Below are 27,433 nucleotides of genomic sequence, written 5' to 3'. Positions count from 1 at the left end.
TTTGCTTTCTGCAGAAACTTTGCAATCAGGGGAAATGGAGGAAAAGCATAAAGGAGACCCGGGGGCCAAACGTGCACCAGCGCGTCCCTTGGGACTTCCCCTGGAGGGGGTAATAGGGCAAAGTAGCTCCTGCATTTGGCGTTCATTGGAGACGCAAACAGATCGCAGGTAGGCTGGCCCCATTTGCGAAAAATCTTCTCCGCAACTGACTGTTTGAGGGACCACTCGTGAGGCAATAGAATTGCCCTGCTCAGCCTGTCGGCTATGACGTTGGATGACCCCGGGATGTGCGTTGCGATTAGAAAGCGACCTGTGGACTCTGCCCATTGCCAAATTCTCATGGCCTCTCTGCATAGTTGGTAGGACCTGGTTCCCCCTTGCTTGTTTATGTACCAGACTACGGACATGTTGTCTGTCTGAACTGCAATGGTCCCTGGAGGAAGAAGGGGAGCAAAGTGTTGCAATGCCAAAAACACTGCCCTCAACTCCAGGACATTGATGTGCAGATTGTACTCCAGATTGGTCCATTCGCCTTGGACTGCTGTCCCTGAAAGATGCCCCCCCACCCTATCAGGGAAGCGTCCGTGGTTATCATTGCTGACGGTGTGGGTAGCACAAATGGTCTTCCGCTGGATAGGTTGCAAGTCTGTAACCACCACATTAGGTGTGATTTGCACGCTGTTATCAATATTTCGTGAGTTAGTGGAAGTTGTTGGAATGACCATTGAGCAAATAGAAGCCATTGTAGCACTCTCATGTGCAGTCTTCCCAATGGTATTGCTATGAGAGAAGCTGCCATGAGACCCAGAACTTTCAGAACAATTTTTGCTGGGGATTTCCTGGACGACAGCAGAAGGGAAATGTTGGATTGAAGTGCAACTATTCTTTCTGTTGAGAGTTTTAGAACTAACTGACGAGTATCTAACTCCGCTCCTATGAATAAGATATGCTGTGATGGCTGTAGCAACGATTTTTCGAAATTTACTGAGATGCCAAGGTGTGTACAAAGTTGTAAGGTGTAATCCCTGGCTTGTATCAGTTGACGCCTGGTGGTGGCAGACAGGAGCCAGTCGTCCAGATACAGAAACACCTGGAATCCTAGGCGCCTCAGATGAGACGCTACCACTGCCATGCATTTGGTGAAGACCCTGGGGGCTGTGGTCAGACCAAAGGGCAGGGCTCGAAACTGATAGTGACTGGCTCCCAGCCGGAAGCGCAAGTGATCTCTGGACGCCCTGGCCATTTTGATGTGGTAGTATGCGTCCTTCAGATCTATTGAGCACATCCAGTCGTCCTTCTGTAAGAATGGAAGGATCGATTGAAGTGTGACCATTCGGAACTTTTCCTTCTTGACAAAGGTGTTGAGATGACTTAGGTCCAGAATTGGCCTCCAGTCCCCTGTTTTCTTTGGAACTAAAAAGAACCTTGAGTAAGTTCGAATCCTATTTGGTCCGCTGGGACTGGTTGGATGACTCTTTCTTAGCAGCTTTGAAATTTCTGTAGCTGCTGGGTCTCGCAGATGGGGTGGTACATCTGGGAGTTTCTTCTTTGGAATGGGGTGGATAGAAATGGGATTTTGTAACCTCTGGTAACAACGCTTTTACCCAATTGTCTGAAGAAAGGTTTTGCCAGGCCTGAGGGTATAAAGCTGCGACCCCGACTGCCTCCGGAGCAGGACAGTGGGGCCTCCTCTCAGGAGTGCTGGAAAGGTTTGCCGGGGAGGTTATCCCTGTCACCTTGGTTTTGGGGACCCCCTCTCCCGCCAGGGCGGCGTCTTCCACCTCTGCCCCCCCGGTGCCTCTAGAGGGGGCATCACCCTGTGTGTCTGGAAAAGACCTTTGGGGTTTTCTAAACCACATTTTCCCACCACATTGCCCTTTGGGGTACGGTCTAGAAGGGGTGGAAAACGGACTCGACAGCAGACAGAGTCTTTCCCTCCTGTTCACACCGGTAAGGGTCTCCTTTACTTTAGGGCCAAAAAGTGTGGCTCCATCAAATGGGGCGTTAGTAAAGGAAGACTTGAAGGCTTCCGCAAACGAACATAAGCGCATCCAGGATTGCCTACGAAGAGCAATCGCTGAAGCCGCTGCCCTACTCGATCCTTCAGCTGCATAGGATATCAGCCTCATGGACGAGTTCACAATGGACGTTAGGGTGTTGAGATGCGCTGTAACTTTCTCTGAGACAGCGGCATCTGTAGCACCCTGGAGGGTATCTCCCAACTCTTTGACTAGATCCCTCTGTAAACGTGTAAAATGGGTCAAATAGTTCAGGGAACGCATAGAGAAAGCCGCTGAACTGAAAATGCGCTTCCCATATCTGTCCATGGTCCTAGAATCTTTGTTAGGCGGATGGACAGATGAGGAAGACTCCGACATCTCCTTTTCGTGGCCGCTGCCACCACCATGGCGTCTACCGAACTCCTTTGGTAAGGTAAGCTTTGTCCTGTGGTGCCGTGATGTACTTATTTGGCTTCCTAGGGACAGGTTCCACCGTGTCAGGAGTCTCCCACGCCCTTCGAGCAATCAATTCCATTAACTCATCAAAGGGCGGAGTGACCCAGGAGGAGGAAGGACAGGCACCAAATGCCTTCAGCAAAACTGACTCATCCTCAGAAGGGGGGAGGGCTTGCCAGTCACCTCTCTGTTTAAGGATCTCCAAGATGTCAGCAAAAGAGACATCCTCTGAAGGTGACTTAGGGGACCCTTCTGACTCATCTAAGTCAGTATCAGATGTCAAGGATTCTTGTGGAGAATCCAAGTGTCTCCTCTTACACAGTCTTTTCCTAGGAACTTCTTCGTGGGGAACATCCAAGAAGCCTCCGAGGAAGAGGGGCACCTCCAGGGGTGGCTGAGACACTGGTGCCCGACGCTTGGACGTGGCCGTGGGTGCAGAGGAGGATAACGGTCCTTTGCGGGGAGGAGAAGCTGTACCTGCTGATGTGGTTGTCTGAGTAGACAACACCTTCCTCATGAGGTCGAAGGCCCCCGGGTCCCGAGTCGAGGTATCTCCCGGTTCCGAAGAAATGGGAAGAATCCCAAACAGGAGCCAAGGCACCGACCCGAGGACGGAACCGAATCGATCCGTGCCGAGGCCCCGAGAGGGAGAGTCGGAACCGAAACATCGGTCCGACTCTCGGTCCCGGAACCCAGGACAGACCTTCGGGCCCGAGACTCCGGTACCGGATCGGATGGAGTCGAGGTAAACGGTGCCGACCGAGAAAAAGACGGTTCTGGCACCGAGGGCTCCACAATCATCAGGTCAGCCTCTTCCGGCTCCGAAGACTGAACAGGTCTCGAAGGAGGAACAGATGGAGATAGTGGCAGGCCTTCAAGTCTCGACATCAATTGAGAGGAGACCGAAATAAGCTTGGACAGGGCCGTATGCTCCATAAGTTTCTGCACCACCCGGTCCACGTCGGTGTCGGAAAGGGCTCTCGAAGAACGAGTCGAAGGGATCGAAGACGGAGCCGACCTCAATAGAGTCGGTGGAGGGAGCTCCGTCACCGGTTCCAAGACTCGAGGCTCGAAACTGCCAACAGTTGAATACTCGGCCCAAGTCTGTGGAACCGTGATCCAACTAAACTCAAGAGCTCGGAGCCGATGTCTTTGGCTCCGACGCCGACTTCAAGACTTGGATGCCTGGTCTGAAGCATCCAAGGCCTCCTGGAAAGAGGGTTTCAGCAATCCTCTATCCATCAGTTTCCTGCGCCTATCTGTCATGACCCTCCCACTAAAAGAGTGACAAATAGAGCAGTCCTCTTGTAAGTGGAGAGGGCCAAGACAGTAGACACAGGAACTGTGGTTGTCTGCGACTGACATTTTTTGGCCACACTGACAACGCTTGAAGCCAGATTTTAATTTTTCTGACATGACAACAAGAAAAAATGACAGTCCAGTAATTAAAAGTCACTTCCAAAGAGAAAACACAGTCAAATCCGGTATATGTGTCAAATCCTGTAATATAGCACTACACAATATTTAGTCAAGTTATTTAAGTAGGGGAGGTAGGCCCCGAAAAAAACTCTGTACCCTTTAGTTAAACTAAGTAACTAATCTAAGGAACCGAGATATCAAAGTCCACTCACACACCTACTCTAACTATTCATTGACTATAAGAAGAAATATTTTTTTGAAATTTTTAAACAGAAAGAACAATTCTTATCTGTAAAAGCCTCGAGCTAGTCCCCAGCGATGCGTATGCAGCAGCGGCAAACTAGATCTGAGGTAAAGGCAGAGGGGGATTGTGGGTATTGGATGTCCTCGAGCTTCTTCTCGATGCAGAGCTTGCAGTCGGCCGGCACGGAGCCGAGGATCGGCTCCGAACCCCATGTGTAAGAACAAAGGCGAGATTGAACACTCTCACATTACAGTTTTCTGGTGGAAGCTTTATGAGAGGACATTACAATATATTTAACTGCAGGAGTAAAATTGTGAAGCCTGACTAAATTGGGAAGTGGAGTAGCCAAGCTGTCAAATTTAGGGTGTGGAGAGAAGGATGAAGCTCCCCTGACATAGGAGTCAGTAGATCTGGTATTGGGTCCAGAGTCCAAAGCTTCTCCTGAAGATAAGGCCAAACGAAGGGGAACCAAACTTGGCAAGACCAGTAAGGAGCAATGACAATTATCCTACTTCCCGGAGTACTGAGCTTTCTGAATGACTCTGGGAACGAGAGGAAATGGAGGAAAAGCATACAGAAATCCCAAGGGCCAATCGTGAGCAAGTGCATCTCTCGGTGTCTCCCCCGGAGGGGGGATTAGGGTAAAGTAATTGCTGCATTTGGCATTCATGGGAGTGGCGAAGAGATTGCAGCAAGGCTGACCTCATGCTTGGAAAATCATTTCCACTACATTCTGATTGAGAGACCACTCGTGAGGCATTATAATTGCTCTGCTCAGCTTGTCCGCTATCACATTGGACTTCCCCGGAATGTACATTGCTTTTAGGAAGCGCTGGGAAGAAACTGCCCATTGCCAAACTCTTAGGGCCTCTCGACAAATGGGGTAAGATCTGGTTCCACCCTGCTTGTTTATGTACCAAACCACAGATATATTGTCTGACTATTGCAATTGCCCCTAGAGGGAGAGAGTTGTGAAGTGCTTGCAATGCAAGAAGCATTGCTCAATCTCTAGAACATTTATATGCAAGTGAGCCTCGTGTTCTTGCCATGTACCTTGGACTGTTCTTCCCAGACAATACCCCCCCCCCCCCTATCTGGGAAGCTTCCGTGGTCACTGTAGCTATGGGCTGATATGGAACAAAGGGTCTCCCTATTGTCACATGAGTGGAGTGTACCAACCACCTTAAGTTGTTCATGCATGATTCCGTTACTCTGATCAGGTGAGACATTGGAAGCTGTTGAAGTGACCACAGGGAGAACAGCCACTGAAGGATCCTCATGTGTATTCTGGCAAGAGGTACCAGTGTAATCGTGGAAGCCATTGTTCATAGTAATCTTAGAATTATCTTTGCTTTCACTTTGGTCTTGGGAAGAAGGTGAAGTATCTGCTGTCTGAGTGCTACAACTCTTTCTGTTGGAAGATGTGCTACCATACAGGAGGTGTCTAGATCTGTGTCTATAAATGTAATATGTTGACAGGGCAACAAGGCAGATTTTTGAAAGTTTACTGTAATACCCAGCTGATTGCAAATGTCCAAAGTTAGAGCCCTGGCTTGTAGGAGTAGATGCATGGTGGTGGCAGATAGAAGCCAGTCGTCTAGATAGGGAAACATTCGGAATCCTAGATGCCTCAGGTGAGCTGTGACTACTGCCATGCATTTGGTGAACACTCTGGGGGCTGCAGTGAGACCAAAGGGCAGAGCTCGGAACTGGTAATGACTGGCTCCCAGCCAGAAGTGAAAGTACCTTCTTGATGTCCTGTCCATTTTTATGTGGCAGTAAGCATTTTGAAGGTCTATCGAGCACATCCAATTGTCTTTCCATAAAAAGGGAAGTATAGACTACATTGTCACCATTCGGAACTTTGACTTCTTGACAGATTCGTTTAATTTGCTTAGGTCTAATATGGGCCTACAGCCCCTTTTCTTTTTGGCACCAAAAAGAATCTAGAGTAAGTTCTTAATCCTATTTGGTCTGCGGGGACTTCTTGAATGACTCTTTTGTGCAGCAACTTTTGAATCTCTATAGTTGCTTGTTCCCTTAGATTGGGTGGAACATCTGGGACTGTTCTGGTCTGTGGAACAGGATTGGAAAATGGGATGGAGTATCCTCTGGATATTATTTTTAGTACCCATTTGTCTCTTGTGATATTTTGCCACGTTTCTGGGTACATTGATAAATGTCCCAGACTGACTCCAGAGTAGAGCAGTTGGGACTCCTTTCAGGAGCGCTGATAAGGGCGTCCGTGAAAGGAATCACAGCCACCCTGGTTTTGCAGGCCCCTTCTGCCTCTGGGGTTGCGTCTACCAATATTGCCTCCCCCTCTACGCCTGGTGAAAATATCACCCCGTGCATCCTGGAAAACTCTGGGATTTTTTGAACCACATTTTTCTGCTCTTCTGGCCTTTAGGATAAGGTCTTGAAGGTACAGAAAAACGTACTCTAACGGCAGAGAGAGTTTTTTCTTCTTGCTTGCATCGGGTTAGAGTGTCTTTTACTTTGTGTCCAAAGAGTGAGAAAAAAAGTCAAAAGGGGCATTAGTAAAAGTAGACAAAGGACTCTGCAAAATTGCACAAGCGCATCCAGGAGTGTCTTGTAAGGGAAACTCCAGAACCCGCTGCCCTGCTCACTCCATCTGCTGCGTAGGATATGAGCCTCATGGAGGAGTTGACAATGGAATTTAAGGTGGACAGCTGGGAGGAGACCTTCTCATTCACCCCCCCCCCCGCAGTTAATGAACCTTGTAGAGCATCTCCTAGCTCTTTCAGGAGATCTCTTTGTAGCCTTGTAAAGTGGGACATGTAGTTCAGTGACCGCAGTGAAAATGTAGCTGATGAAAAGACACGCTTCCCGTATCTGTCCATCATTCGAGAGTCTTTATTTGAAGGATGAACAGATGAGGAAGACTCTGTAAGGTCCTTCTTGGTGCCACCACCATAGCACCTACGGGTACCCCCTTGGTTAGAAAATCCTTACCCGAAGGAGCTGACAAAAACTTGTTTGGCCTCCGAGGGACTGGCTCCATAGTGTCAGGTGACTCCCACGCCTTTTGACCAACCAGGTCCATTAGCTCATCGAAAGGCGGATACACCCAGGAGGCTGAAGGTTGAGATCCAAAAGCCTTCAGGTACACTGACTCTACATCAGAAGGGGTGGCTGCCTCTCTGCTTCAGGATCCCTAGAATATCTGCAAATGAGATATCATCAGAGGTTGACCGTGGGGACCCTTCCAACTCATCGAGGTCAGTGTCTGAAGTGACGGACTCATCTAGGGAGTCTACATGCTTCCTATTGCAAGTTCTTTTCCAAGGAGGCTCTCAGAAGGATATTCTGGGGAGGCCTTGGAGGAGAGGGTTTCACTCATTGGGGGATCCTGAGGCTCTGGATCTCTGCTGTCCTATGGAATGGGTGGTGCCAAGACAGTCACCAGTGCCTTAGGGGGACGAGTACTAGTATCCTTCTGTGGTGCTGAATGAGTAGACTCCACATTCATCAGCTCAAAGGCAGATCCTGACGGCTCCGAAGACTCCCTTGGCTCTGAGAAGACAGAGGAAGGCACCAGAACCAATGAGATCGGACTTGAGGCCGATGTGGGAGCAGAGCTAACCTGGGCCGATGCTCCGAGGGGTAGACTCTGCCCCGAAGATCGGGGCCAAGAACCCCCCCCCCCCGAGGCTGACCGGGGAACCCCAGCTCCCAGACTCCCCAGACGGCACCTAGAGAGTCGGAGCAAATGTCGGCTCTGTGAACACCGGCACCAAGCATTCTGGCTCTAAAAGACCAGCTTGGCTCGGAGGAGGAACAGTGGGTATAACTGGTACAGTAGGCTCCAAAATCAAATGGGTGGGAACCAAAAATAATTTAGGCAGCAGCCGGCAACTTCAGGAGTCTGCGCACCACCTATTCTATTTCATAGTCTGATAAGCTCCTTGTGGACCTGGAAGATAGGGATGGAAAGCGAGACCTGTGCCAAATTGGAGATCTCAACGTCAGAGGAACTGGTGAAATATCCATGAATCTGCTCTGAGTAAAGGTATCGTTGCTCTGAGGACTTTGGAACCGAAGTACCAGGCCTGTCAACTTATCAGACGGCTCAGAGGACTGTGGAGCTGAGGAGGTAGTGGCCTTGGAGATTTTTGGAAGTTTGACTGGCGGCTCCAATTGAGCCGATGTTGCAGGTGAATGTCTTTTTTGAGACTTTTCCTTTTTAGAGGAAGGAGAAGAAAAGGAGGAAGAACTATGGATGGCCTCCTCAAAGGTCAGCTTTAAAAGTCCTTTCCGAATCAGTTTGTTTCTACTTTCTTGAAGTACTCTTGCACTGAAAGAGTGACAAAAATTGCAGTCTTCTTGTAGGTGAATAGCACCAAGGCAGTAAACACATATGACATGTCCATCTGTGAAGGACAATTTTTTGAGCACTTCTGGCATTTTTTAAAGCCTGAAGGCTTATGTTCTCTCTCTTTTGTGTCTTTGGACATAGTTAAGGTAAGACCGGAAAAGCAACAGCAACAACAAGAAAATTCAGCTATTGACTAATGAAGAGCTAAAGCTACACTGAACAGTAACTTCGGGGAACACAAGGAAAAGACAACCAGGGAGAGAAAAATAGGAACTCTACCTCAAACGGTCATATTTTCTAGACAAGACAACAATTAACTCCAAGCCGTCTAGTTTAAACAGGCAAATAGCTCTCTAACTTAAACGAGCTACTGATAAACCTAACAGACAAATGACAATCACTACAAGGGATACTAATAGGCCTAACAAAGCAATGGTAAATGCTGTGCCAAAGGGGAAAAAACTCACTAACAGTAATGCAATAAAAGGCACAACAAGTTAAATATAATTAGAAAATAAGCTATTAGCAAATATAACAGTTTTGAGGAAAAAAATTCGAGAAACTTTGTCACAATTTAGCCACGACCAAGATGAGCGCATCCAACCTCTTAAAACGGCAAATGAGATCTGGGGAATTACACCACTGCATTGTGGGATACCTTCTTGCCATGAGCCAGGTTTGAGACTTTCAGCTACGTATTTGGCCGAGTCGGAGCGGAACCCATCATTGTAAGAATGAAGGCGAGATAGGACAACACAACACGAATACATAAACAGCCATCATAATTTTAGCTCATTGCTCTCACATACATACATACATACATACAGTACAAACCATTACTTAACAAATGCATGTACACACGGGCATAATGTTTTTTTTTTTTTTTTATCCAGGACTTCCTAGCACATTAATTTACACTTTAAGAACACAGAGTAAAGTACAGTCGTGTACACTTACCATAAATGTAGATGTTAGAGTGTATCCACTTTTGCAGTCATTACATTTGGGTAATCTGCTGGCAGGTTGCCCTCAGTCGGCCTGAATTCCAAAGTCTTGGGTCCTGCGTTGGTTGCTGCCTCCTCTTCCATGATGTCAGGTCATCAGGGGTATATATATGAGGCAATGTTACAACTGCACTATGTACACAGACCACCCTTCTCCTCCTCCCAACAAGCTCAAATATATGTGAGAGATGCAACTATATAGCCAAACTGCAGGCTGAGCTCTCTCAACCCAGTACTGGCACAGCCAGTCAGGAGGAAAAGGTAACCACACACACCACAAATCCAGTCTCACATAGACCTACTGCATCAGCAAACCAAACACAAACACACAAAAACATACTCAGAGGCTCTAAACAAAAATCTGCCTAAGCAGCAGAGACCTCCAAAGCAGACATCCAAGCAACCCCTACCACATAGCACATAGCTCACAAAGTCGGTGTGCCACACAGTCACAGCCCTTAAGGCTAAACAGCACACCTAATACACTTGTAATAGGTGACTCTATTGTCAGACACACTGACATCCCACTCACCAGAATGAACAAGGAGAAGGTCACTGTAAGCTGCCTGTCGGGTGCCAGGATCCGCCACATAAAACATGCACTCAGGTCACTCCAAAGCAAGTACAAATACAACTCCGTCACTGTCCATGCTAGTGTGAATGACCTGAGAAGTACCTCCCTGGACTACATGAAAAGAGACATAGAGGAGCTCTTTGATCATGTAGCCCAGGCCGGTATGACCCTGACCTTGAGTAGCATCTTGCCCTCACCAAGAATGATGCCACAGTATAAGGACAAAATAATCAATTTTAACAATTGGCTAAAGTATTGGTGTCATTCAAAGGGGATCCAGTGTCTGTCAGCCTGGGATGACATGCTCGACGAGCCATGTTGCTTCACTAGGGACAACTTGCACCTGTCACCCCTGGGTTTTCGAATACTGGCAAAGGCTCTTGCCTCCCCCATAGTGCCTTTTTTAGGCAAGGCTCAAAAGACAAACCCACCTCCATAGACAACACAAAGAAAAAAAAAACTAAGGATAATTCTGCTCAATGCCAGAAGTCTAAACCTCAAGATGCACGCACTCAAGACTCTCTTCAGTATGGAGAATATCGATATCTGTGCAGTAACAGAAACCTGGTTCAAGGCTCCCGAGAGTACCCCAGCACTACCAGGTTATACTTCATACCATGCTTTTCAGCCCCAAAACTCGGACCAAACCACAAAAGTAGGGGGAGTATCCATATTCATCAAAGATACCCACACCTCCAGGTTAGTGGCACTGCACGAAGCATCGGAGACCATCCATGTGCAACTAACAGTGGGCAAAACTGCCTTTCAGTTTGTAGCCTGCTAGGGACCACCCTCCCAAACACAGGAACCCCACTTGGCTTTCTTCATAACACTGAAGAATATGAAGGTCTCTCCAAACACCATTATATTGGGTGACTTCAACTGCCCAAACATTGATTGGGAAAACTACTCAAGCCTCAACACCCCCACCCAACGGTTCTTAGAATTTATAAACTCAAATGCTATGGAACAAATAAATGGTCACCACTCTCCCACAAGAGGGGAAAACATATTGGACCTGGTCATTGCCAACATGGGGTCTCTATGTTCCACACCAGAGGTATACCCCTCATTGGTAAGATCAGACCATAAATTAATCTCACTGGACATCCATATTCCATCCCCAGCCAAGGAAACTACAGTGAAGAACTTCTCAAAAGCAAACTTCACACTTCTCAAAACCGAAGTGGAATCCTTCAAAGCCCCCAGGCCAGTGGAAAATACGGCCCAAAACACAGAATCCTTTACAAAAGCATTCTATGGACACCTACAGGAATGCATGGAGCATGCTATCCCAAATAAAATCAAGACTCAGTCCTCCAAAGTCAGGAGACCTGTCTGGTGGACCCTGGCCATAAATAAGCTATACAACAGAAGGAGGAAGCTACTACATGGACAGAGCAAAATCCCAAAAAGGGAAGGCATCTCTGATCAATACTAGCAAGAAACTACGATCCCTCATAAAATCATCTAAGGCCAGCTTCGAAAGAAAAATTGCACAAGACGCTAAAGATAATCACAAGGCCTTCTTTTAGTTATATCAGGAACCTGAGAGGCAACTCCCAGATATGCTCTGAGTTAGTGCAAAATGACAAAAAATACACAACCAGAGACATTGCCAACATCCTGGCAGAAAGGTTCAGTGCAAACTTCTCCCCCCCTTCCCCCCCAAAAGAGCAAATGTCTATCCCAACAAGAGTGTAGCCTCCTTGAGATCACAGATGCACAGGTGAGAGCTGCCCTCCCCAAAGCAAAACACACAGCATCAACGGGACCAGACGGTGTCCCGGGCTGCATCTTACATGAGCTCCAAGAAGAACTAAACCCTCACATAAAGTCACTATTCAATCTCAGCCTTACTACAGGATATGTACCCAAGGAATGGCGTACAGCAACAGTGGCCCCGCTCCACAAAGTGGTGCCACAACGGACCCCGGAAACTATCGCCCTATAAGCCTGACTACCCTGGTCTGCATAGCTATGGAGCGTATCATCATGGAAATCATACACAAAGACATTGGGAACCTCCAGATACTGGATCCTACCCAATTCTGCTTTGTTAAGGGCAGCTCTTGCCTCTTGAACCTGGTCGACTTCTTTGAAACAGTTACCAAAGCCAAAGATGAAGGGAAGGTAGTCCACACAGCCTACCTGGACCTCGCAAAAGCCTTTGACATAATACCCCAATTCAGGCATCATAAATAAGTTCACCAGCTTAAATATCAACCCCTATGTCACAAGATGGGTTGCAAATTGGCTCAGAGATAGAACCCACATGGTCAGAATTGCAGGTGCCATGTCAGACTCTAAACCAGTTACAAGTGGCGTCCCACAAGACTCAGTCCAGGGACCTCTCTTGTTCGGTATATATTTCTCCGAGGTGCAGGCTAACATGGGTGGACTATGGCTGACCAAGTTCGCAGATGACTGCAAACTGGGTGCCATAATCGACTCCCTGGCTGACGCAAGCATCCTCCAAAAGGGTCTCACAGAGACGGATAACTGGTGCCAGAGGCATGGCCTAAAGCTAAATGCCAAAAAGTGCATAGTCATCCCCTTTGGGAAAAACAAATTGTCCACAAATTACCACATAGGTGGTAATCCATTAAGTACGGAAGAAGTAATTAGGGACTTGGGGACCCAAGTAGATAGTAATCTCTCCTTTGACAATCACGTTGCCAAAGTGGTTAGAAAGACCTTCTATATAGCCCACCTTATCACAAAAGGGTTCACATCTAAATCAAGAGAGGTCATTGTGCCCCTCTACTCATCACTTATCAGGCCCATAATTGAATACAATGCTCCATTTGGGATATACCTTACCAGACACCTGCAGCAACTGGAAAGACCCCAAAAGTACCTCACCAAGAGGATCAAGGGACTCGAACAGATGCCCTATGCAGTTCGGCTAAAGAAACTCCAGCTTTACTGAGTTGCGTACCACCTACTCACAGGCGATCTGTGTCTGACTTATAAAGCCATATCTAACCCAGAATTAATGGACATGCTCCACCTCAGGAAATCCAGATCCCTTAGAGCTACACGCTCCAGGGACTTGAACCTCAGCACAGAAACAAATAGGACATGCTGGAGGGACAGATTCATATCCCAGAGGCTCCCCTCACTCTGGAACAAAATCCCAATCCATGTTAGGCAGAGCCATTCACTGACCCTCTTCAAGAGAAATCTTGACGAGTGAATGGGAGATCGTAAGTTTACCCCTGGGATCTCTGTGTCCCTGCTATAAAAGAGGTACAGTAAAAACTAACCTTAAAAGGGCTACCTTCTCTGATCTACTATACAGAGGCACAGTCAACTAACCTAAAAGGGTGGTGAAAGTCAAACACACTCTGGCTAGGCTTATAAATGCCCTAGGGCAGTTAGCCTAGTATCAACCTATGAACCTATGAAAACATGCAGCCGACGCCATTTTCTTTAGTTTTTCTTGCCCCCGATGTCAGGTGCCCCCAAAAAGGTAGCAATATATAATTATATATATACATGCATCAATATAAATTTTACCTTCATCTACAAGCAAATACACCACATAGGTTGTAGAAGACAGAGAAGGAAAGATAAACTGTAGAATGACAGGGGGATGGTGGGAGGGTAACCTGGACTGCAACAGTGAATACACTCGAACATCTAAATTTATGGTAAGTGTACACAACTGTACTATGTTCTTCGTGTTTCACTGTTGCAGTCATTACGTTTGGGTAGAATTCCAAAGCTATGGTTGGGAGGCTGGAGCTGAACAGCATTAGGTGAGGCTATAAGGCCCTGCAGCACTGCAGTGGCAAAGCCTGCCCTGGTCTTAGAGTAGAGAGGCAAATGGTAATGCTTTGTAAAGGTGTGACCAGAACTCCAAGTAGCAGCCTCTAGAATGTCCTTGGTTGGTACTCCTCTGAGAAGGGCTGCTGAAGTAGCTGCCGCTCTGGTGGAGTGAGACCTAATGCCCTTGGGCACAGGTTTGCCATGGTGTAAGTAGCAGAAACGGATACAATGGCTTACCCACTTTGAAATTGTCTGCTTTGAAATAGCTTTTCCTTCTGATCCTGCAGCATATGACACTAGTAACTGCTCAGTTTTTCTTAGAGCTTTAGTCCTGCTCAAGTAGAATCTTAGCTGTGTACATCCAAGGAATGCAAACTTCTCTCCTCTTTGTTCTGCGGATTTGGATAAAAAGTTTGCAGATCAATTGGTTAAGAGCCACATTGGAAACTACCTTAGGCATAAAAGTAGGATTTGTCCTCAGAGACACCCTGTCTGGGTAGAATATGATAAAAGGCTCTACAGCCTTGAGGGCTGTAGCTCTGAAACTCTTCTTGCTGAAGTAATTGCTAGTAGCAGAGCTGTCTTCCATGATAGGAACTTTATATCAGCGGTAGCAGCTGGTTCAAATGGAGGCAGGGTGAGCTTTTCCAGCACATAATTGAGGTCCCATGCAGGTAATGGTGATCTTCTAGGAGGCCTTAAATTTTTGACTCCTCTAAGATACTGCTTTAGTAAAGGATGAGAAAAGATTGGCGGCTCTGTATTGTAATGAGCCGAAATGGCAGAGGAATGGATTTTGATTGATGAGAAAGATAGGCCTTTGTCAAGCATCTCAGTTAAGTATTGCAATATCTGAGGAATATGTGGTTCTGCTGCATCAGTTCCTTGTGCTCGATTCCAAGCACAGAATCTCTTCCATTTGTCAGCATAAGATTTTCGAGTACTAGGCCTTCTGGCTTCCAAAATGACATCCATCACAGCTTTACTGAGAGGTGTCATTTGTAATGATTACAGAATTAGCCAAGCTGCCAGTTTAGAGTCTGTAGTTGATTGTGCAGGTTCTGATTGTTTTGCTGGGACAGTAGTTGTAGTTTTTGAGGCAAGGTCCAAGCTGGGTATTGAGACAAGTTCCTTAGGATTGGATACCAGTATTGGCAGGGCCAGTCCAGGGCAATTAATATCATCTTTGGCTTCTCTTGTCTGACTCTTAGGAGGACCTTAGGTAGAACAGGTAGAGGAGGAAAGGCGTAAACTGATTGTTTTTTCCAACTGAGGGACAGGGCGTCAACTTTCCATGCTTGTCTGTGATGAGTCCTTGTGCAGAAACTTTCCAGTTAATAATTTTGAGGAGAGGCAAATAGATCTATGTCTGGGCTCCCCCATTTCTCTGTTATCATGCTGAAGACTTGTGGGTTTAGTTTCCACTCGTGAGGATCCATAAGGTTTCTGCTTAAATCGTCTGCCAGAGTGTTTTGTTTTCCTGGCAGGAATTGAGCTTGAAGATGTATTTGGTAGGTCAAAGCTGTGCCCCACAGTGCCATGGCTAATCTGCAAAGGGGGTATGAGTGTGTGCCCCCTTGCTTGTTTATATACCACATGACTGTGGTGTTGTTAGTCTTTATCAGTAGTTGTCCTGGATGAAGTAAGTCCTTGAAGACTGTTAGGGCATTTTGAACAGCTAGCATCTCTTTCTGGTTGATATGTAGATGCATTTGATTTGGTGCCCATCTACCCTGAATGCATCTTCCTGCCATGTGGGCCCCCCAGGCATAACCTGATGCATCTGTTAAGGTATGGCTAGCAGGGGGTAGAGTGAAGGGCCATCCCATGTTTTGGTGACAGGCCTTTGCCCATCATAGAAACGCCTGTTGCAGGTAGGGAATGAGAGGAATCACTGTTTCCAGACTGTGAGAATGTTGACTCCATAAACTTTTTAGGTACCACAGAAGTTTCCTCATATGCAGTCTTGCATATGGAATTAGTAGGATGCAGGATGCCACGAAGCCCAGAGCCTTCAGAATTTGTCTTGCAGAAGACTGGGTTTTTGTTGCCATCAGTCTGTAGTAAGTAGTCAGTTGCCTTTGTCTGGCGTGAGGTAAGCCATCTGGGCAGTTGTATTCAAGCTTGCACCCAGGAATGTTATCTTTTGAGAGGGTACCAATTGTGATTTCTTTTCGTTTATTGTGTACCCTAGGCATGTTAGAAGCCTTTTCACAAACGTCAGGTATCGTAGAAGAGTGTCCTTGTTCTCTGCTTGAATGAGACAGTCGTCCAAGTAAGGATATATTTGAATACTTCTTTGTCTGCAAAATGCAATTACTGGTGCCAGGCACTTTGGAAAGACCCTGGGAGCTGTAGATAAATCAAAGAGCAGTGCAGAGAATTGGTAATGCATTAAGCCAGCCTTGAATCTGAGGTATCTTCTGCACGACTGTCTTACTGGGACATGCAGGTTTGCCTCTTTTAGGTCTAAAGTCACCAGCCAAGCATTCTTGCCCAGCATGGGCAGAAGCTGCTGCAAAGTGAGCATTTTGAAATGTCCAGGTATGTGTTCAAAATCGATAAATCCAGTACTGGCCGCCAGGCCTTGTCCTTTCTGGGTCCCAAGAACAGTCTTGAGTAAAAACCTTGTCCTTTTTCCTGTTCTGGTACTGTCTGAATGGCCACCATATCCATGAGGGATGTAACCTGTTTCTGTGCCTCTGCCCATGGATTTTGTGGCAGATCTGGCCAACCATTTGTCATTGGCAGTGTCTGGAAATGGAATCTGTATCCCTGTGATATGATGTTTAGTACCCACTTGTCCTGGGTTATAAACTGCCAATTTTGAGCAAAAAGTGCTAATTTTCCTCCTATGGGTGCTGCCAAAAGTAAGTGCTTGGTGTAGGCAGAGGGGAGTCATTGGGATTGCTTTCTGTAGGTATGCGCTTTATCTCCTCCAGATTTGGAGGTGGATGCGCCCCATTGCTTCGACCTGTATGAGTCTTGGGCCTGGTACCTGGAACCCTTAGGGCATCTGGATTTTCCCCTTTGAGCTCTGTCTGACACAGGAAAGGACCAATTTTTTGTAGGCCAGTGTCTACTGAATCTTGGTGGCTGCACTTGTAAGAAATCTTTAACAGTTTGCATAGACTTAGCTTTGTCTTCCATTTTCTTTAAAACCTCTTCTGCCTTAATTCCAAACAGAGAATCATGCTGTAAAGGTGCATCTAGCAATTTAGCTTTAACATGATCAGGCAAATTTTGTTCCTTTAACAAGGCATGCCTCCTAATCACGGATTCCGTAACTGTGGCCCTGCAGGAGGCCTCTAAAGAATCAAAACCACATTGCAAAGTATGCTTTCCAACTTGTTCAGCTGCATGCAATAATTCCTGCAATTCTTTATTTTCTGCACATTCTGAAATCAACATAATTTTCTGTTTCAGCAATCCCATAACATGTTGTTGGTACTTAAGCATATGAAATTGACAATTTAAGGCCCTGATTGCCAAGGTTGCAGATGTATAAATTTTTTTCCCCATCTGTCCAGTGCCCTAGAATCTCTGTTAGAGGGGGTAGGATTCTTAGCTCCTTTGGACCCTGTGAAATAGTTTCAGGATCTGCAGCAGGGTTTCTAAATAAAAATTTATGGGACTCGGGGACTCTAATATCGGTCAGGCTTACTGGGAGCTGGAGTTAAGGAGTCAGGGGTCAAGCTGGACTCCGAAAACACATCATCCACAATGTCTAAAACAGGGGGAATGGCTAAAGGCATGTGCTGAGGGAGAAGAAGGAAATCCCTGAGCCTCTTTTTTGATTCTGAGAAGTCTTGACTCTCCCAGTGAAAATGCTCCCTCAAAGTATGCAAGGTTTCTCCAAATTAATAATCCTCAGGAGGAGATGCAGATGGAACAGACTCCTCAGCATCAGAATCCTCATAGGGAAGTATAGATAATTTCTGATCAGAAGAAATAGAAACCTGATCTAAAGATTCAAAATCAGTGTCTTGCCTAGGCCTCTTATCTGGAGGGGGATGGGTACCCCTGACAAGGTAATAAGGTCTTCAGCCATTTCGATCATCTGTTTTTTAAGCATAGAGGCCTGTGCACGTGGCTCATGTGTCAGTTTTTTAGGTTTAGAAGTTGCTTTTGTCTTTAGTTTTGCAGCTTTCGTCAATTTGATGTACACATGTTGAGGTCTGAATACACCCTCAGAAACTGGTGCCTGCTCAGCGACTCCGGACCCATCCGAGGGAGATACATCTGTTGGTCCAATACCATGAGTATCTTGCGCATGCCGGACTCCACATGGGTATAGGTAGAGGCCTACGACTCGAAGGTAGCGGGTATCAGGGGCTGAGAAGGTGCCTCACTAAGTACCGGCGAACCAGCGACTGGATTAGGAGAAGCTTTGTCGTTGGTTTTGGATCTCGACTGCCTTTCTCTGTCCTTTTCTTTGCATTTTTTATGTACTCCGGTAGTCGGATTACTATCCGACGACATTTCTGGGTAGTTAAATCTGTTTCCAAAATACTTTGATGCAAAAATATACAGACGCTTAATAGTGCATTGGTTAAATCTAGCACAAAACTGACAGCCAGGCACATTGTGATCAGGGCATAGGCAAGGAATACAGTATAAATGGAAATCTTTATGAGGTATTTGCTTCCCACAAGTTATACAATTAACTTTTTCTGACATCGGTAAAAAGCAAGAAGAAAGTTTCCCCAACGGGGTACTTAGCTTTAGTGAAGACTTCGGTTCTGAAACTCAAACTTGAATATTTCAGTAATCGGCTGACCGGCACTTTCAAAATGCTTCTGCTTCGGGCACCGTGCGGCAAGAAAGACTAAATAAAATGGCGTCGGCTGCATGTTTTATATCCGACCTGATGTCATGGAAGAGGAGACAGCAACTAACGCAGGACCCAAGACTTTGGGATTCAGGCCGACCTGAGGGCAACCTGCCAGCAGATTACCCAAATGTAATGACTGCAACAGTGAAACACGAAGAAAATCAAAGGGGGTTTCTAATTTGCCAAATCCATTTTCTAAAGTCCCCTTAAGGCACACCTACTTCAAATTCCATTACTTATCCATTTACCTCTACTAACAAACTGGTCTATACCATTTAAATATATTTTACAGTTATGCTTTACAATGTTTATGATTTAAGTACTGTTTTGTAGTTTTAAGCAGTCAAACTTAGGGGGTCAAACAGGCACTGCTTAAAAATTGCACTTCTGCTGAACCAAAACTATACAGTGGGAATATCCAGTATATTGGAATTAAATGTTATTGTAAAAAATGTATTTCAGTATTAACTGCTGTAATATTTCCCCTACAAAGTAAAAATGAAAAAAAAAAAAACATACATAGTACACATGTACAGTGTCAATGTGAGTTGATTTATAGAACTTAATCTCTCCTGCTGTGTTCCACATCAGGTAGGCTGTATTTAATAACTTATCAATGAGCCTTGCTACTGACTAACATTCTATTATAACACTAAAAGCAAACAATCTGTCAGCAAGTACAGTGGTAGCACTAGATGCTGCTACTTACCAAGAGCTATACAATTTTAAGGAAATTTATATTTTGAAGTCCTAAATACATTTCTTCAATTTTTATCATCTACCTTTCCTTTCAAAAAGGGGGTTAACATACCAGTGCAATGAGATTCCATGGATGTTTGCGTCTCAAGTCTCCACAGCAGGCTAGAGCAATTAGAGCTGCAAGAAACACTCCATAAGACAGATACAGTGTCCAGACATTTCTTCTCACGTAACCTTTTGCCTCATCAACAAAAGTAAACACTGCAACAAAACCAAACGTTACCAGAAGTTGTGCAGTCAATACAAGGAAAACCTACAAGGAAAAAAGTGAATATTAGTACCAAACAACTACAGAAAACGTCATGAGCCTTAGAAACACATCAATGCATATAACTCCATCAGAGCTTCCTAAATCATCCACTCATGTTAAATAAAAGCTAGAAGTTTCACAGGTAAACTGACATGGATTAAAACAGTCCTGCACCTTCTACCAAAACTAATTTCTCTTAAATATTTGCTATATCAGTTAAGTATTTAAAACCTCTGTCCTACAAGTAAAAGCAATATTTTACAGCCTACTGATATCTATATCAAGACAATGACAGAATGATACAAAATTCACCTATCAAAATTACCAACCTACAACTGTCTCAAAATGGAAGCTATTTACTTACAACAGTGGATCATTTCATCTTTAGTCAGACTGATTCAACTACTGAGAAATAAGCTGCCTCTTGAATCTGATCCATCTGTCTCACTAGTGCTTCCTGCCTAAAGTTCCTTCAAATAACTCCTGTAATACCCCCCATCCTGACTCTAACCTCAGATCAAGTTTGCTTTTTAATCAGTAAGGATGTGCAGGGTACTCCAGCAACATAGTAAAGCTAAAAAGGGACAGTGAATGAAGGACACAAGGGCATCAAGTAGGTCTACCAGTATCCCAGAGGTAAATGGCAATTTGGTTGGGGGAAGGTGGGAGGGATGCGGCACTGGGCAAAGGATGAAAAAGATCCAGTGTTAAGTATATACCTTTTGCATCCTATTTCATTCTGTTCATCTCATTTCACTGTTAAAACACAACTTCCAGCTACCCCATTATACCACATGAAATCATGACAGGACACCACTGAGGATAGAAGTTTTAAGAGATTCTAGATCTACAGATTATATCCAATTTGTAGTGTTTGGCAAAGCTGTGATATAGACAATGCTGATGAAGCACAAATTTCATTCAAGGAAGAGTTCCTAAAGAATGCTGCATAAGTAGATACGCACTTGGTGGAATTACATTTTGGCAAAGTCTTATTTCTTGAAGAATATGCAAATGGTATACAGTCTGACAAATACCTGGTTAGGGTTATTTTTATGTTGATTTAGATTGTTCTCTGATGCTACTTTAGGAAAAAAAGGACTACTTTTTAGTGAGGCTTTATCCGTGTGGAAAACAAGATGCAAGGGAACAGAAGGGCTTTTAATTCTGCTATCTGTTTAGCTAAAGTAATGGCTGCCAAAAACAAGGTCTTCAATGAAAGAAATTTTAATCCTGCAGAAGAATCAAAAAGGGGTTAGAGTTAAGGCCTTTAGCACAAAAATGAGGTCCCAAGGAAGTGCATGATCTTTGATGGGAGGATGCAAGAGAAAGGATCCTTTTAAAAACACTTTGCAGTTTGTGGAAAGTCATTGTGGAAGCTGGAAATGGATTCAAATTGAACTAACAGAGGAGTAGCAACAGGCAGCAGCAAAGGAGACAAAGAACTGGAGTACAGTCAGAATAGGGGTACAAAAGGGATTCAGTCCTTAGTTAACATCCCACACTGAGAAACATTTCACTTGATTTTATGTTTTACACATGGAATATTTCTGAGATGTTTACAACATTGAAACCACTCTGAGAATGGGGCAGGATCCTTGCCCATTACTGGAATTGGAGAAAGCATGCAGTCAAGTTTGACAGACAGCAAAGTCAGTTTGACAGACTGGAAAGCCAATTTGAGGCTAGTCGGACAAATGGGATAAAAAATCTGAATGAGAATCCAGAAGTTATGGCTGCTTCAGCAAGTGAGGTCTGAGGAGGGGAAGCTATACTTAACTGGGAGAGAATGGGGCAATGAAGAATACTGTTGCTTTGCAAGCAGAGCCTTTCTGTAGGAATCTGGTAATTATGAGTAGAAGGAGAAAGACAAAGGTGTACGGGGAGCCACTGACAGATCACAGCATCTCTCAGTGCCTGTCCACTGGGAGGGATCAGGGCAAAATAGTTGCCGAATTCATGTTGGATGAGAAGGCAAAGAGATAGCGGCAGGGCTTGCCCGAGCAACTGAAGAGTTGTGCTACTGCTGGATTGAGAAACAAGACATAAAAGCATATCCACTATACAAGTTGACTTTCCCCAGAATGCATATTGCTATCAGAAAATGCTGTGAAACTACCACCCTCTGCCACACTCCATGGGCTCTCTGGAAAAGGGGTTAGATTTAGCTCCTTCTTGCTTGTTGATGCACTCTATGACTGACTTACTGTCATACTGTATGCAGATTATCTCTGCAGGAAAGACATTTTGAACTGCCTACAATGCTAGAAGGATTGCCATCATCTCCAAAATGCTGAGGTAAAGGCTGGCCTCCATATCTGTATGACCCTTTCCACTAATGCCCCTTCATAATGCTCCCCACTCCAGACAGGAGATGCCTGTGGTAACAGTTGCTACTGAAGAATGGCAGGTCTTCCAACAGACATTGTTGGAAAGATCAGACACCAAATTTAAATGTTTGCAAGTTTACCACTGGGGGGGGGGTCTGAAAGATTGGACCACTGGAAACTCGTTCACTGAAAAACTCTTATCTATAAACAGGCATGAAGGGCCACTAGAATTGCTGAAGCCATTAGGCAGAGAACTTTCAGGACTAAGGAGACTGGAGGTGACTGATAACATAACAAAGACTTTCTCATAAGCATGTCAAAAGGTAGTTCAATATGCAGTTTCATGTGTCCAGACAATAGCCTATGCAAAACATAGAGAGGACTCTAGCTGAGATTTCTCACAGCCAACAAAAATTCCTAAGGAACATCAGAGTTGTAGCAAGTACTCTTGACTTCTATGAGGGACTTCATCAATACAGCTACTACGAAACAATAGTGTAAGTATGGGAACACTTGGATCTCCTAGATGCAGATGGGTTGCTACTACCACTATGCACCTGGTGAAAATCTAGGGGGCTGTGGTGAGACTGAAGAGAAGGGCTATGAACTGAAAGTGACGTGCTACCAGCCAGAAGTGCAGGAATTTCCTGGATGCTTTGGTCATTTTTTTATTTAGTTTAATTCGATTACCAGGCAAGTGGGCTGGTATGCCCTTTTCAGCCACAACCAGGATATTGAGCAAATAAAGATAAAAAGGTGAATTCATACAAATATGTCTACAGAAAATATTAGAAATTCAACAGCAAGTGAAACTATGTCCAATATTTACAAGCATGACAGTAGAGTGAAGTATTCAGTATAAAATAAACTATACGCTATAAGCAAATGTATCATCTGCTAAAAAAGGTCTAGTGGTTAATAACCACTGCCTAAGCCAGTATCATGGAAGTGTGAACATGTTTTTAAACAGGGATTCTTTTACGAATTTTTTAAACATCTTGAAGGTTTGACTCCTGACTTCACATGGAAAACTATTTCAAAGGAAAAGCCCTATTGTGCAGAATGCTTTTTCAACTATGGCTTGTTTGAATCTTGTCATGCGAGGATTAGATACAGGCAGGATGACAGCCTAAGTGAGTAACTTGGTCTCTCAGAGGAAGTTCTTCTTTTTAGAGGTGGGCAGTACCCTGTCATATGCATTGTGAAAACTAGAGTCCCTAGTAACAGTGCAGTCCTGCTTGGTATTGGGAGCCAATAGACTTTTAAGAGTCCCTAACAATGATGTACTCTTTGTTCAGCAAAGACAGCAAATCTGCACACTTTTATTTCAGTAGACTGCAATTGAAAAGTTCATAAGATATTCTAGGCTTGCAGTCCAGGTGACCACTGAGAAAGTACAGTTGTGTACCTACCATAAATGTAGATGTTCGAGTGTATTCACTGTTGCAGTCATTGCCATTGGGTTATCCTGCTGGCAGGCTACCCGCAGTTGGCCAGAGTTCCAAAGTCTAGGTCCGGCGTAGGTTGCTGTCGCCTCTTCCTTGATGTCAGTGCGCCAGGGGTATAAAAGATGCAGCCGATGCCATTTTCTTCAGTTTTTCTTGCCCCAGATGTCAGGTGCCCCTAAAAAGGTAGGCTAACTAATGCCAATAAGCATGCATACACAAAAAACAACTTTTCCTTCATCTACAAGCAAATACACCACATAGGTTGTATAGGATAGAGAAGTACAGATAAGTTCCAGTAAGAAAACGGGGGATGGTGGGAGGGTAACATGGACTGCAACAGTGAATACACTCGAACATCTATATTTATGGTAGGTACACAACTGTATTATGTTCATCGTGCTTCACTGTTGCAGTCATTACCATTGGGTTGAATCCCAAAGCTAAGGTTGGGAGGCTGGTGCTAAATAGGATTAGGAGAAGCTATTAGGCCCTGCAGAACTGCAGTGGCAAAGCCTGCCGTGGATTTAGGGTAGAGAGGTAACTGGTAGTGCTTTGTAAAAGTATGCACTGAACTCCAAGTTGCAGCCTCTAAGATGTCTTTGGTTGGTACTCCTCTGAGGAAGGCTGCTGAAGTGGCTGCTGCTCTGGTTGAGTGCGGCCTAAGGCCCTTAGGCAATGATTTGCCATGCTGTGAATAGAAGAAATGAATGCAGTGGCCTATCCACTTTGAAATGGTCTGTGTTGAGATCGGCTTTCCTTGTGATCCTGTGGCATATATGCCACTAGACGTTGTTCAGTTTTTCTGAAAGCTTTGGTTCTGTCCAAGAAGAAGCGTAGCTGTCTGTGAATGTCCAAAGAATGCAGACGTCTCTCACCCTTATTCTGTGGGTTTGGGAAAAAAGTAGGTAAATGAATTGTTTGGTTAAGGGCCACGCTGGACACTACCTTAGGCATAAATGTAGGGTTTGTCCTTAGAGAAACCCTGTCCGGATGAAAAATGATAAAGGGTTCCACAGCCATAAGTGCCTGTAACTCTGAGACTCATCTAGCGGAGGTAATTGCTAGGAGCAGAGCTGTTTTCCAGGATAAGAATTTTATATCAGCTATAGAGGCTGGCTCAAACGGAGGCAGTGTGAGTTTTTCCAAGACATAGTTGAGGTACCATGCAGGTATTGGTGCTCTCCTTGGAGGTCTTATGTTTTTGGCCCATCTGAGGAACTGCCCTTAGTAATGGATGAGAAAAAAATAGGTGGTTCTGTATTGTAATGAGCTGAGATAGCAGAGGCATGAATTTTAATTGATGAAAAGGAAAGGCCTTTATCCAGCATCTCAGTTAAGTATTGCAAAATCTGAGGAATATTTAGAGCAGTTGTGTCAATACCTTGCGTCTGGTTCCAAGCACAGAATCTCATCCATTTTTCTGCATAAGATTTTCTGGTGCTAGGCCTCCTGGCCTGCAAAATAACATCCATCACTGCTTTAGAGAGAGGTGTGCCTTGAATGGCTACATTATCCGCCATGCCGCCAGGTTTAAGGGCCTGAGTTGGCCGTGCAGTATCATACTGTCCTGTTGGGTCAATAAGTGTAGAATTTGAGGTAATGTCCAAGTTGGGCATTGAGACAAGCTCTTTAGGATTGGGGCTTCTCTTGTCTGACCTTGAGGAGTACCTTAGGGAGAAGAGGCAGAGGAGGAAAACCATATACTGTTAGGTTTTTCCAGCTGAAGTATAGAGCATCCACTCTCCATGCTTGCTTGTGATAAATCCTTGTGCACAATCTCTGTAATTGGTAGTTGTGAGGAGAAGCAAATAGGTCTATGTCCGGGCATCCCCATTTCCTTGTTATTATGCTGAATACTTGTGGGTCCAATTTCCCTTCGTGGGGATCCATTAGGTTTCTGCTTAGTTTGTCTGCCAGAGTATTTATCTTTCCTGGCAGGAATTGTGCTTGCAGATGTACTTGGTAGGTCAGTGCGATTTCCCACAAGTTCATGGCTAGTCTGCAGAGGGGGTAAGAATGTGTGCCCCCCTGCTTGTGTACCACATGACTGTAGTATTGTCCGTCTTTATCAGTAATTGTCCCGGATGAATTATGTCCTTGAAGGCTGTCAGGGCAGTCTGAACACCTAGCATCCCTTTTTGATAGATATGTAGATGCATTTGACTTGTGGACCATGTGCCCTGAATACATCTTCCTGCCATATGGGCCCCCCAGGCATAATCTGATGCATCTGTTGTCAATGTCTGCCTGGCTGTGGGTAAGGTGAATGGCTGTCCTGTGTTGAGGTGACAGGCTTTTGCCCACCATCGAAACTCCTGTTGCAGGCAGGGAATGAGGATAATTAGAAGTTATGTCCTTACCATAACGTTCCATGTGGAGTGTTCATCTCGCCTTTGTTCTTACACCTGGGTTCGGAGCCGATCCTCGGCTCTGTGTCGGCCGCTTGCAAGCTCTGCATCGAGAAGAAGCTCGAGACCAACCTAACTCCCACAATCCCCCTCTGCCTTTACCTCAGATCTAGTTTGCAAGCAAACCAGAAGTCAGAGAGAGAACACATTCATGCAAAAACAACATACCTGTAAGAACACTTATCCATATATATATATATATATATATACACAAGATATACATATACACAACCACTGCAAATGCAGAAGCCAAATAAGCCAGACCAGGCACCAAACTGTACGTTCTTCCTGAGGGTGGGAGGGTGGGAATGTAAGAACAAAGGCGAGATGAACACTCCACATGGAACGTTATGGTAAGGACATAACTTCTAAATGTGAGAGTGTTCGATCTCGCCGTTTGTTCTTACACCTGGGTAGCGTCCCTAGCTCCATGTTCCTGAGGAACTCACAGGAGAACGTTCTTGAGCACAGTGGAACCAAAGGTTGCCCTGTCCCTAGAAACCCTGTCTACCTTGTAATGAGAAATGAATGTATGTGGTTTAGACCAAGTGGCAGCTGCACAAATAGTGTCTAATGGTAGCGAGCTGCATGAGCCAGGGATGTAGAAACTGATCTTGTAGAGTGCCCCTTGGGTTTGACAGGTAAAGTTTGTTCTGAAGAATCATAAACGAATATAATACAATCAGTTAGCCATTTGGAAAGGGTTCGTTTAGTAACTGCTACACCTTTCCTGCTGTCAGCAAAAGCTACAAAAAGTTGATCAGATTTCCTGTGATCCTTTGTTCTATCCAAGTAAAATCTAAGTTGTCTATGAACATCCAACTTGTGTAACATATACTCCAACTTATTGGAGTGATTTTTGAAAAAGGTAGGCAGTTCAATGGATTGATTAATGTTATTAATAGAGCAAACTTTGGGGAGAAAGGATGGATTAGTGCGAAGAGATACTCTGTCAGAGTGAAAGATCAGATAAGGGTGTTTAATGGAAAGAGCCTGAAGCTCAGACACTCGCCTAGCGGATGCAATGGCTACCAAAAAGAGGGTCTTCCACGACAAATACTTCAATGGACAAGAGGAGGCTGGCTCAAATGGAGGTAACATCAATTTGGATAATAAAAGGTTTAGATTCCAAGGAGATGTAGGAGTTCTAACTGGTGGTCTAATATGGAAAGATCCTTTTAAAAAGGCCTTATAAAGTCTGTGAGCCATAATAGGTGCCCCACATTCTTCCACATGAAAGTTGGAAATGGCAGCCAATTGCACTCTTAAAGTGGCAGGAGAAGCTCCTTGGTGGAACAATTCTGTTAAAAACTCCAAGATCTTGTTTAAAGGAGCCATAACAGGGTCCAAATGCTGTGTATTTGCCCAGAACACAAAACGCTTCCATTTACTAGTGTAGGTCTTTGTAGTGGAAGCTTTATGAGAAGCCACTAGTATATCCTGAACTGCAGGTGAAAGAAGATCAGACCTGGCTAAGTAGGGAAGCGGAGCAGCCAAGCTGCTAGATGGAGTGACAATAGCGAGGAGTGGGGAGCCCCTGACAAGTGGGTCAGTAGATCTGGCTCCGGGTCCAGGATCCAGGGTCCCCGAATGC

General features: G+C 45.0%; 1 protein-coding gene across 1 annotated transcript in view; it reads right to left on the bottom strand.

Annotated features, from left to right (window-relative positions):
* The window catches only part of GRINA (glutamate ionotropic receptor NMDA type subunit associated protein 1), a gene marked incomplete in the record, with an annotated part of 1,506,806 nt that overhangs the window by 839,715 nt on the left and 639,658 nt on the right, over positions 1-27,433 (bottom strand). The window contains 1 exon segment of the mRNA XM_044067718.1: positions 19,456-19,656. Coding sequence (XP_043923653.1) covers positions 19,456-19,656 — 201 coding nt within the window.

The sequence above is a fragment of the Protopterus annectens genome, chromosome 3.part1 (assembly GCF_019279795.1).
Source record: "Protopterus annectens isolate FY-2018-M chromosome 3.part1, PAN1.0, whole genome shotgun sequence".
Classification (NCBI taxonomy): domain Eukaryota; kingdom Metazoa; phylum Chordata; order Ceratodontiformes; family Protopteridae; genus Protopterus; species Protopterus annectens.
The sequence above is the reverse complement of the archived record's forward strand: the minus strand, read 5'-3'. Positions and strand labels throughout refer to the sequence as shown.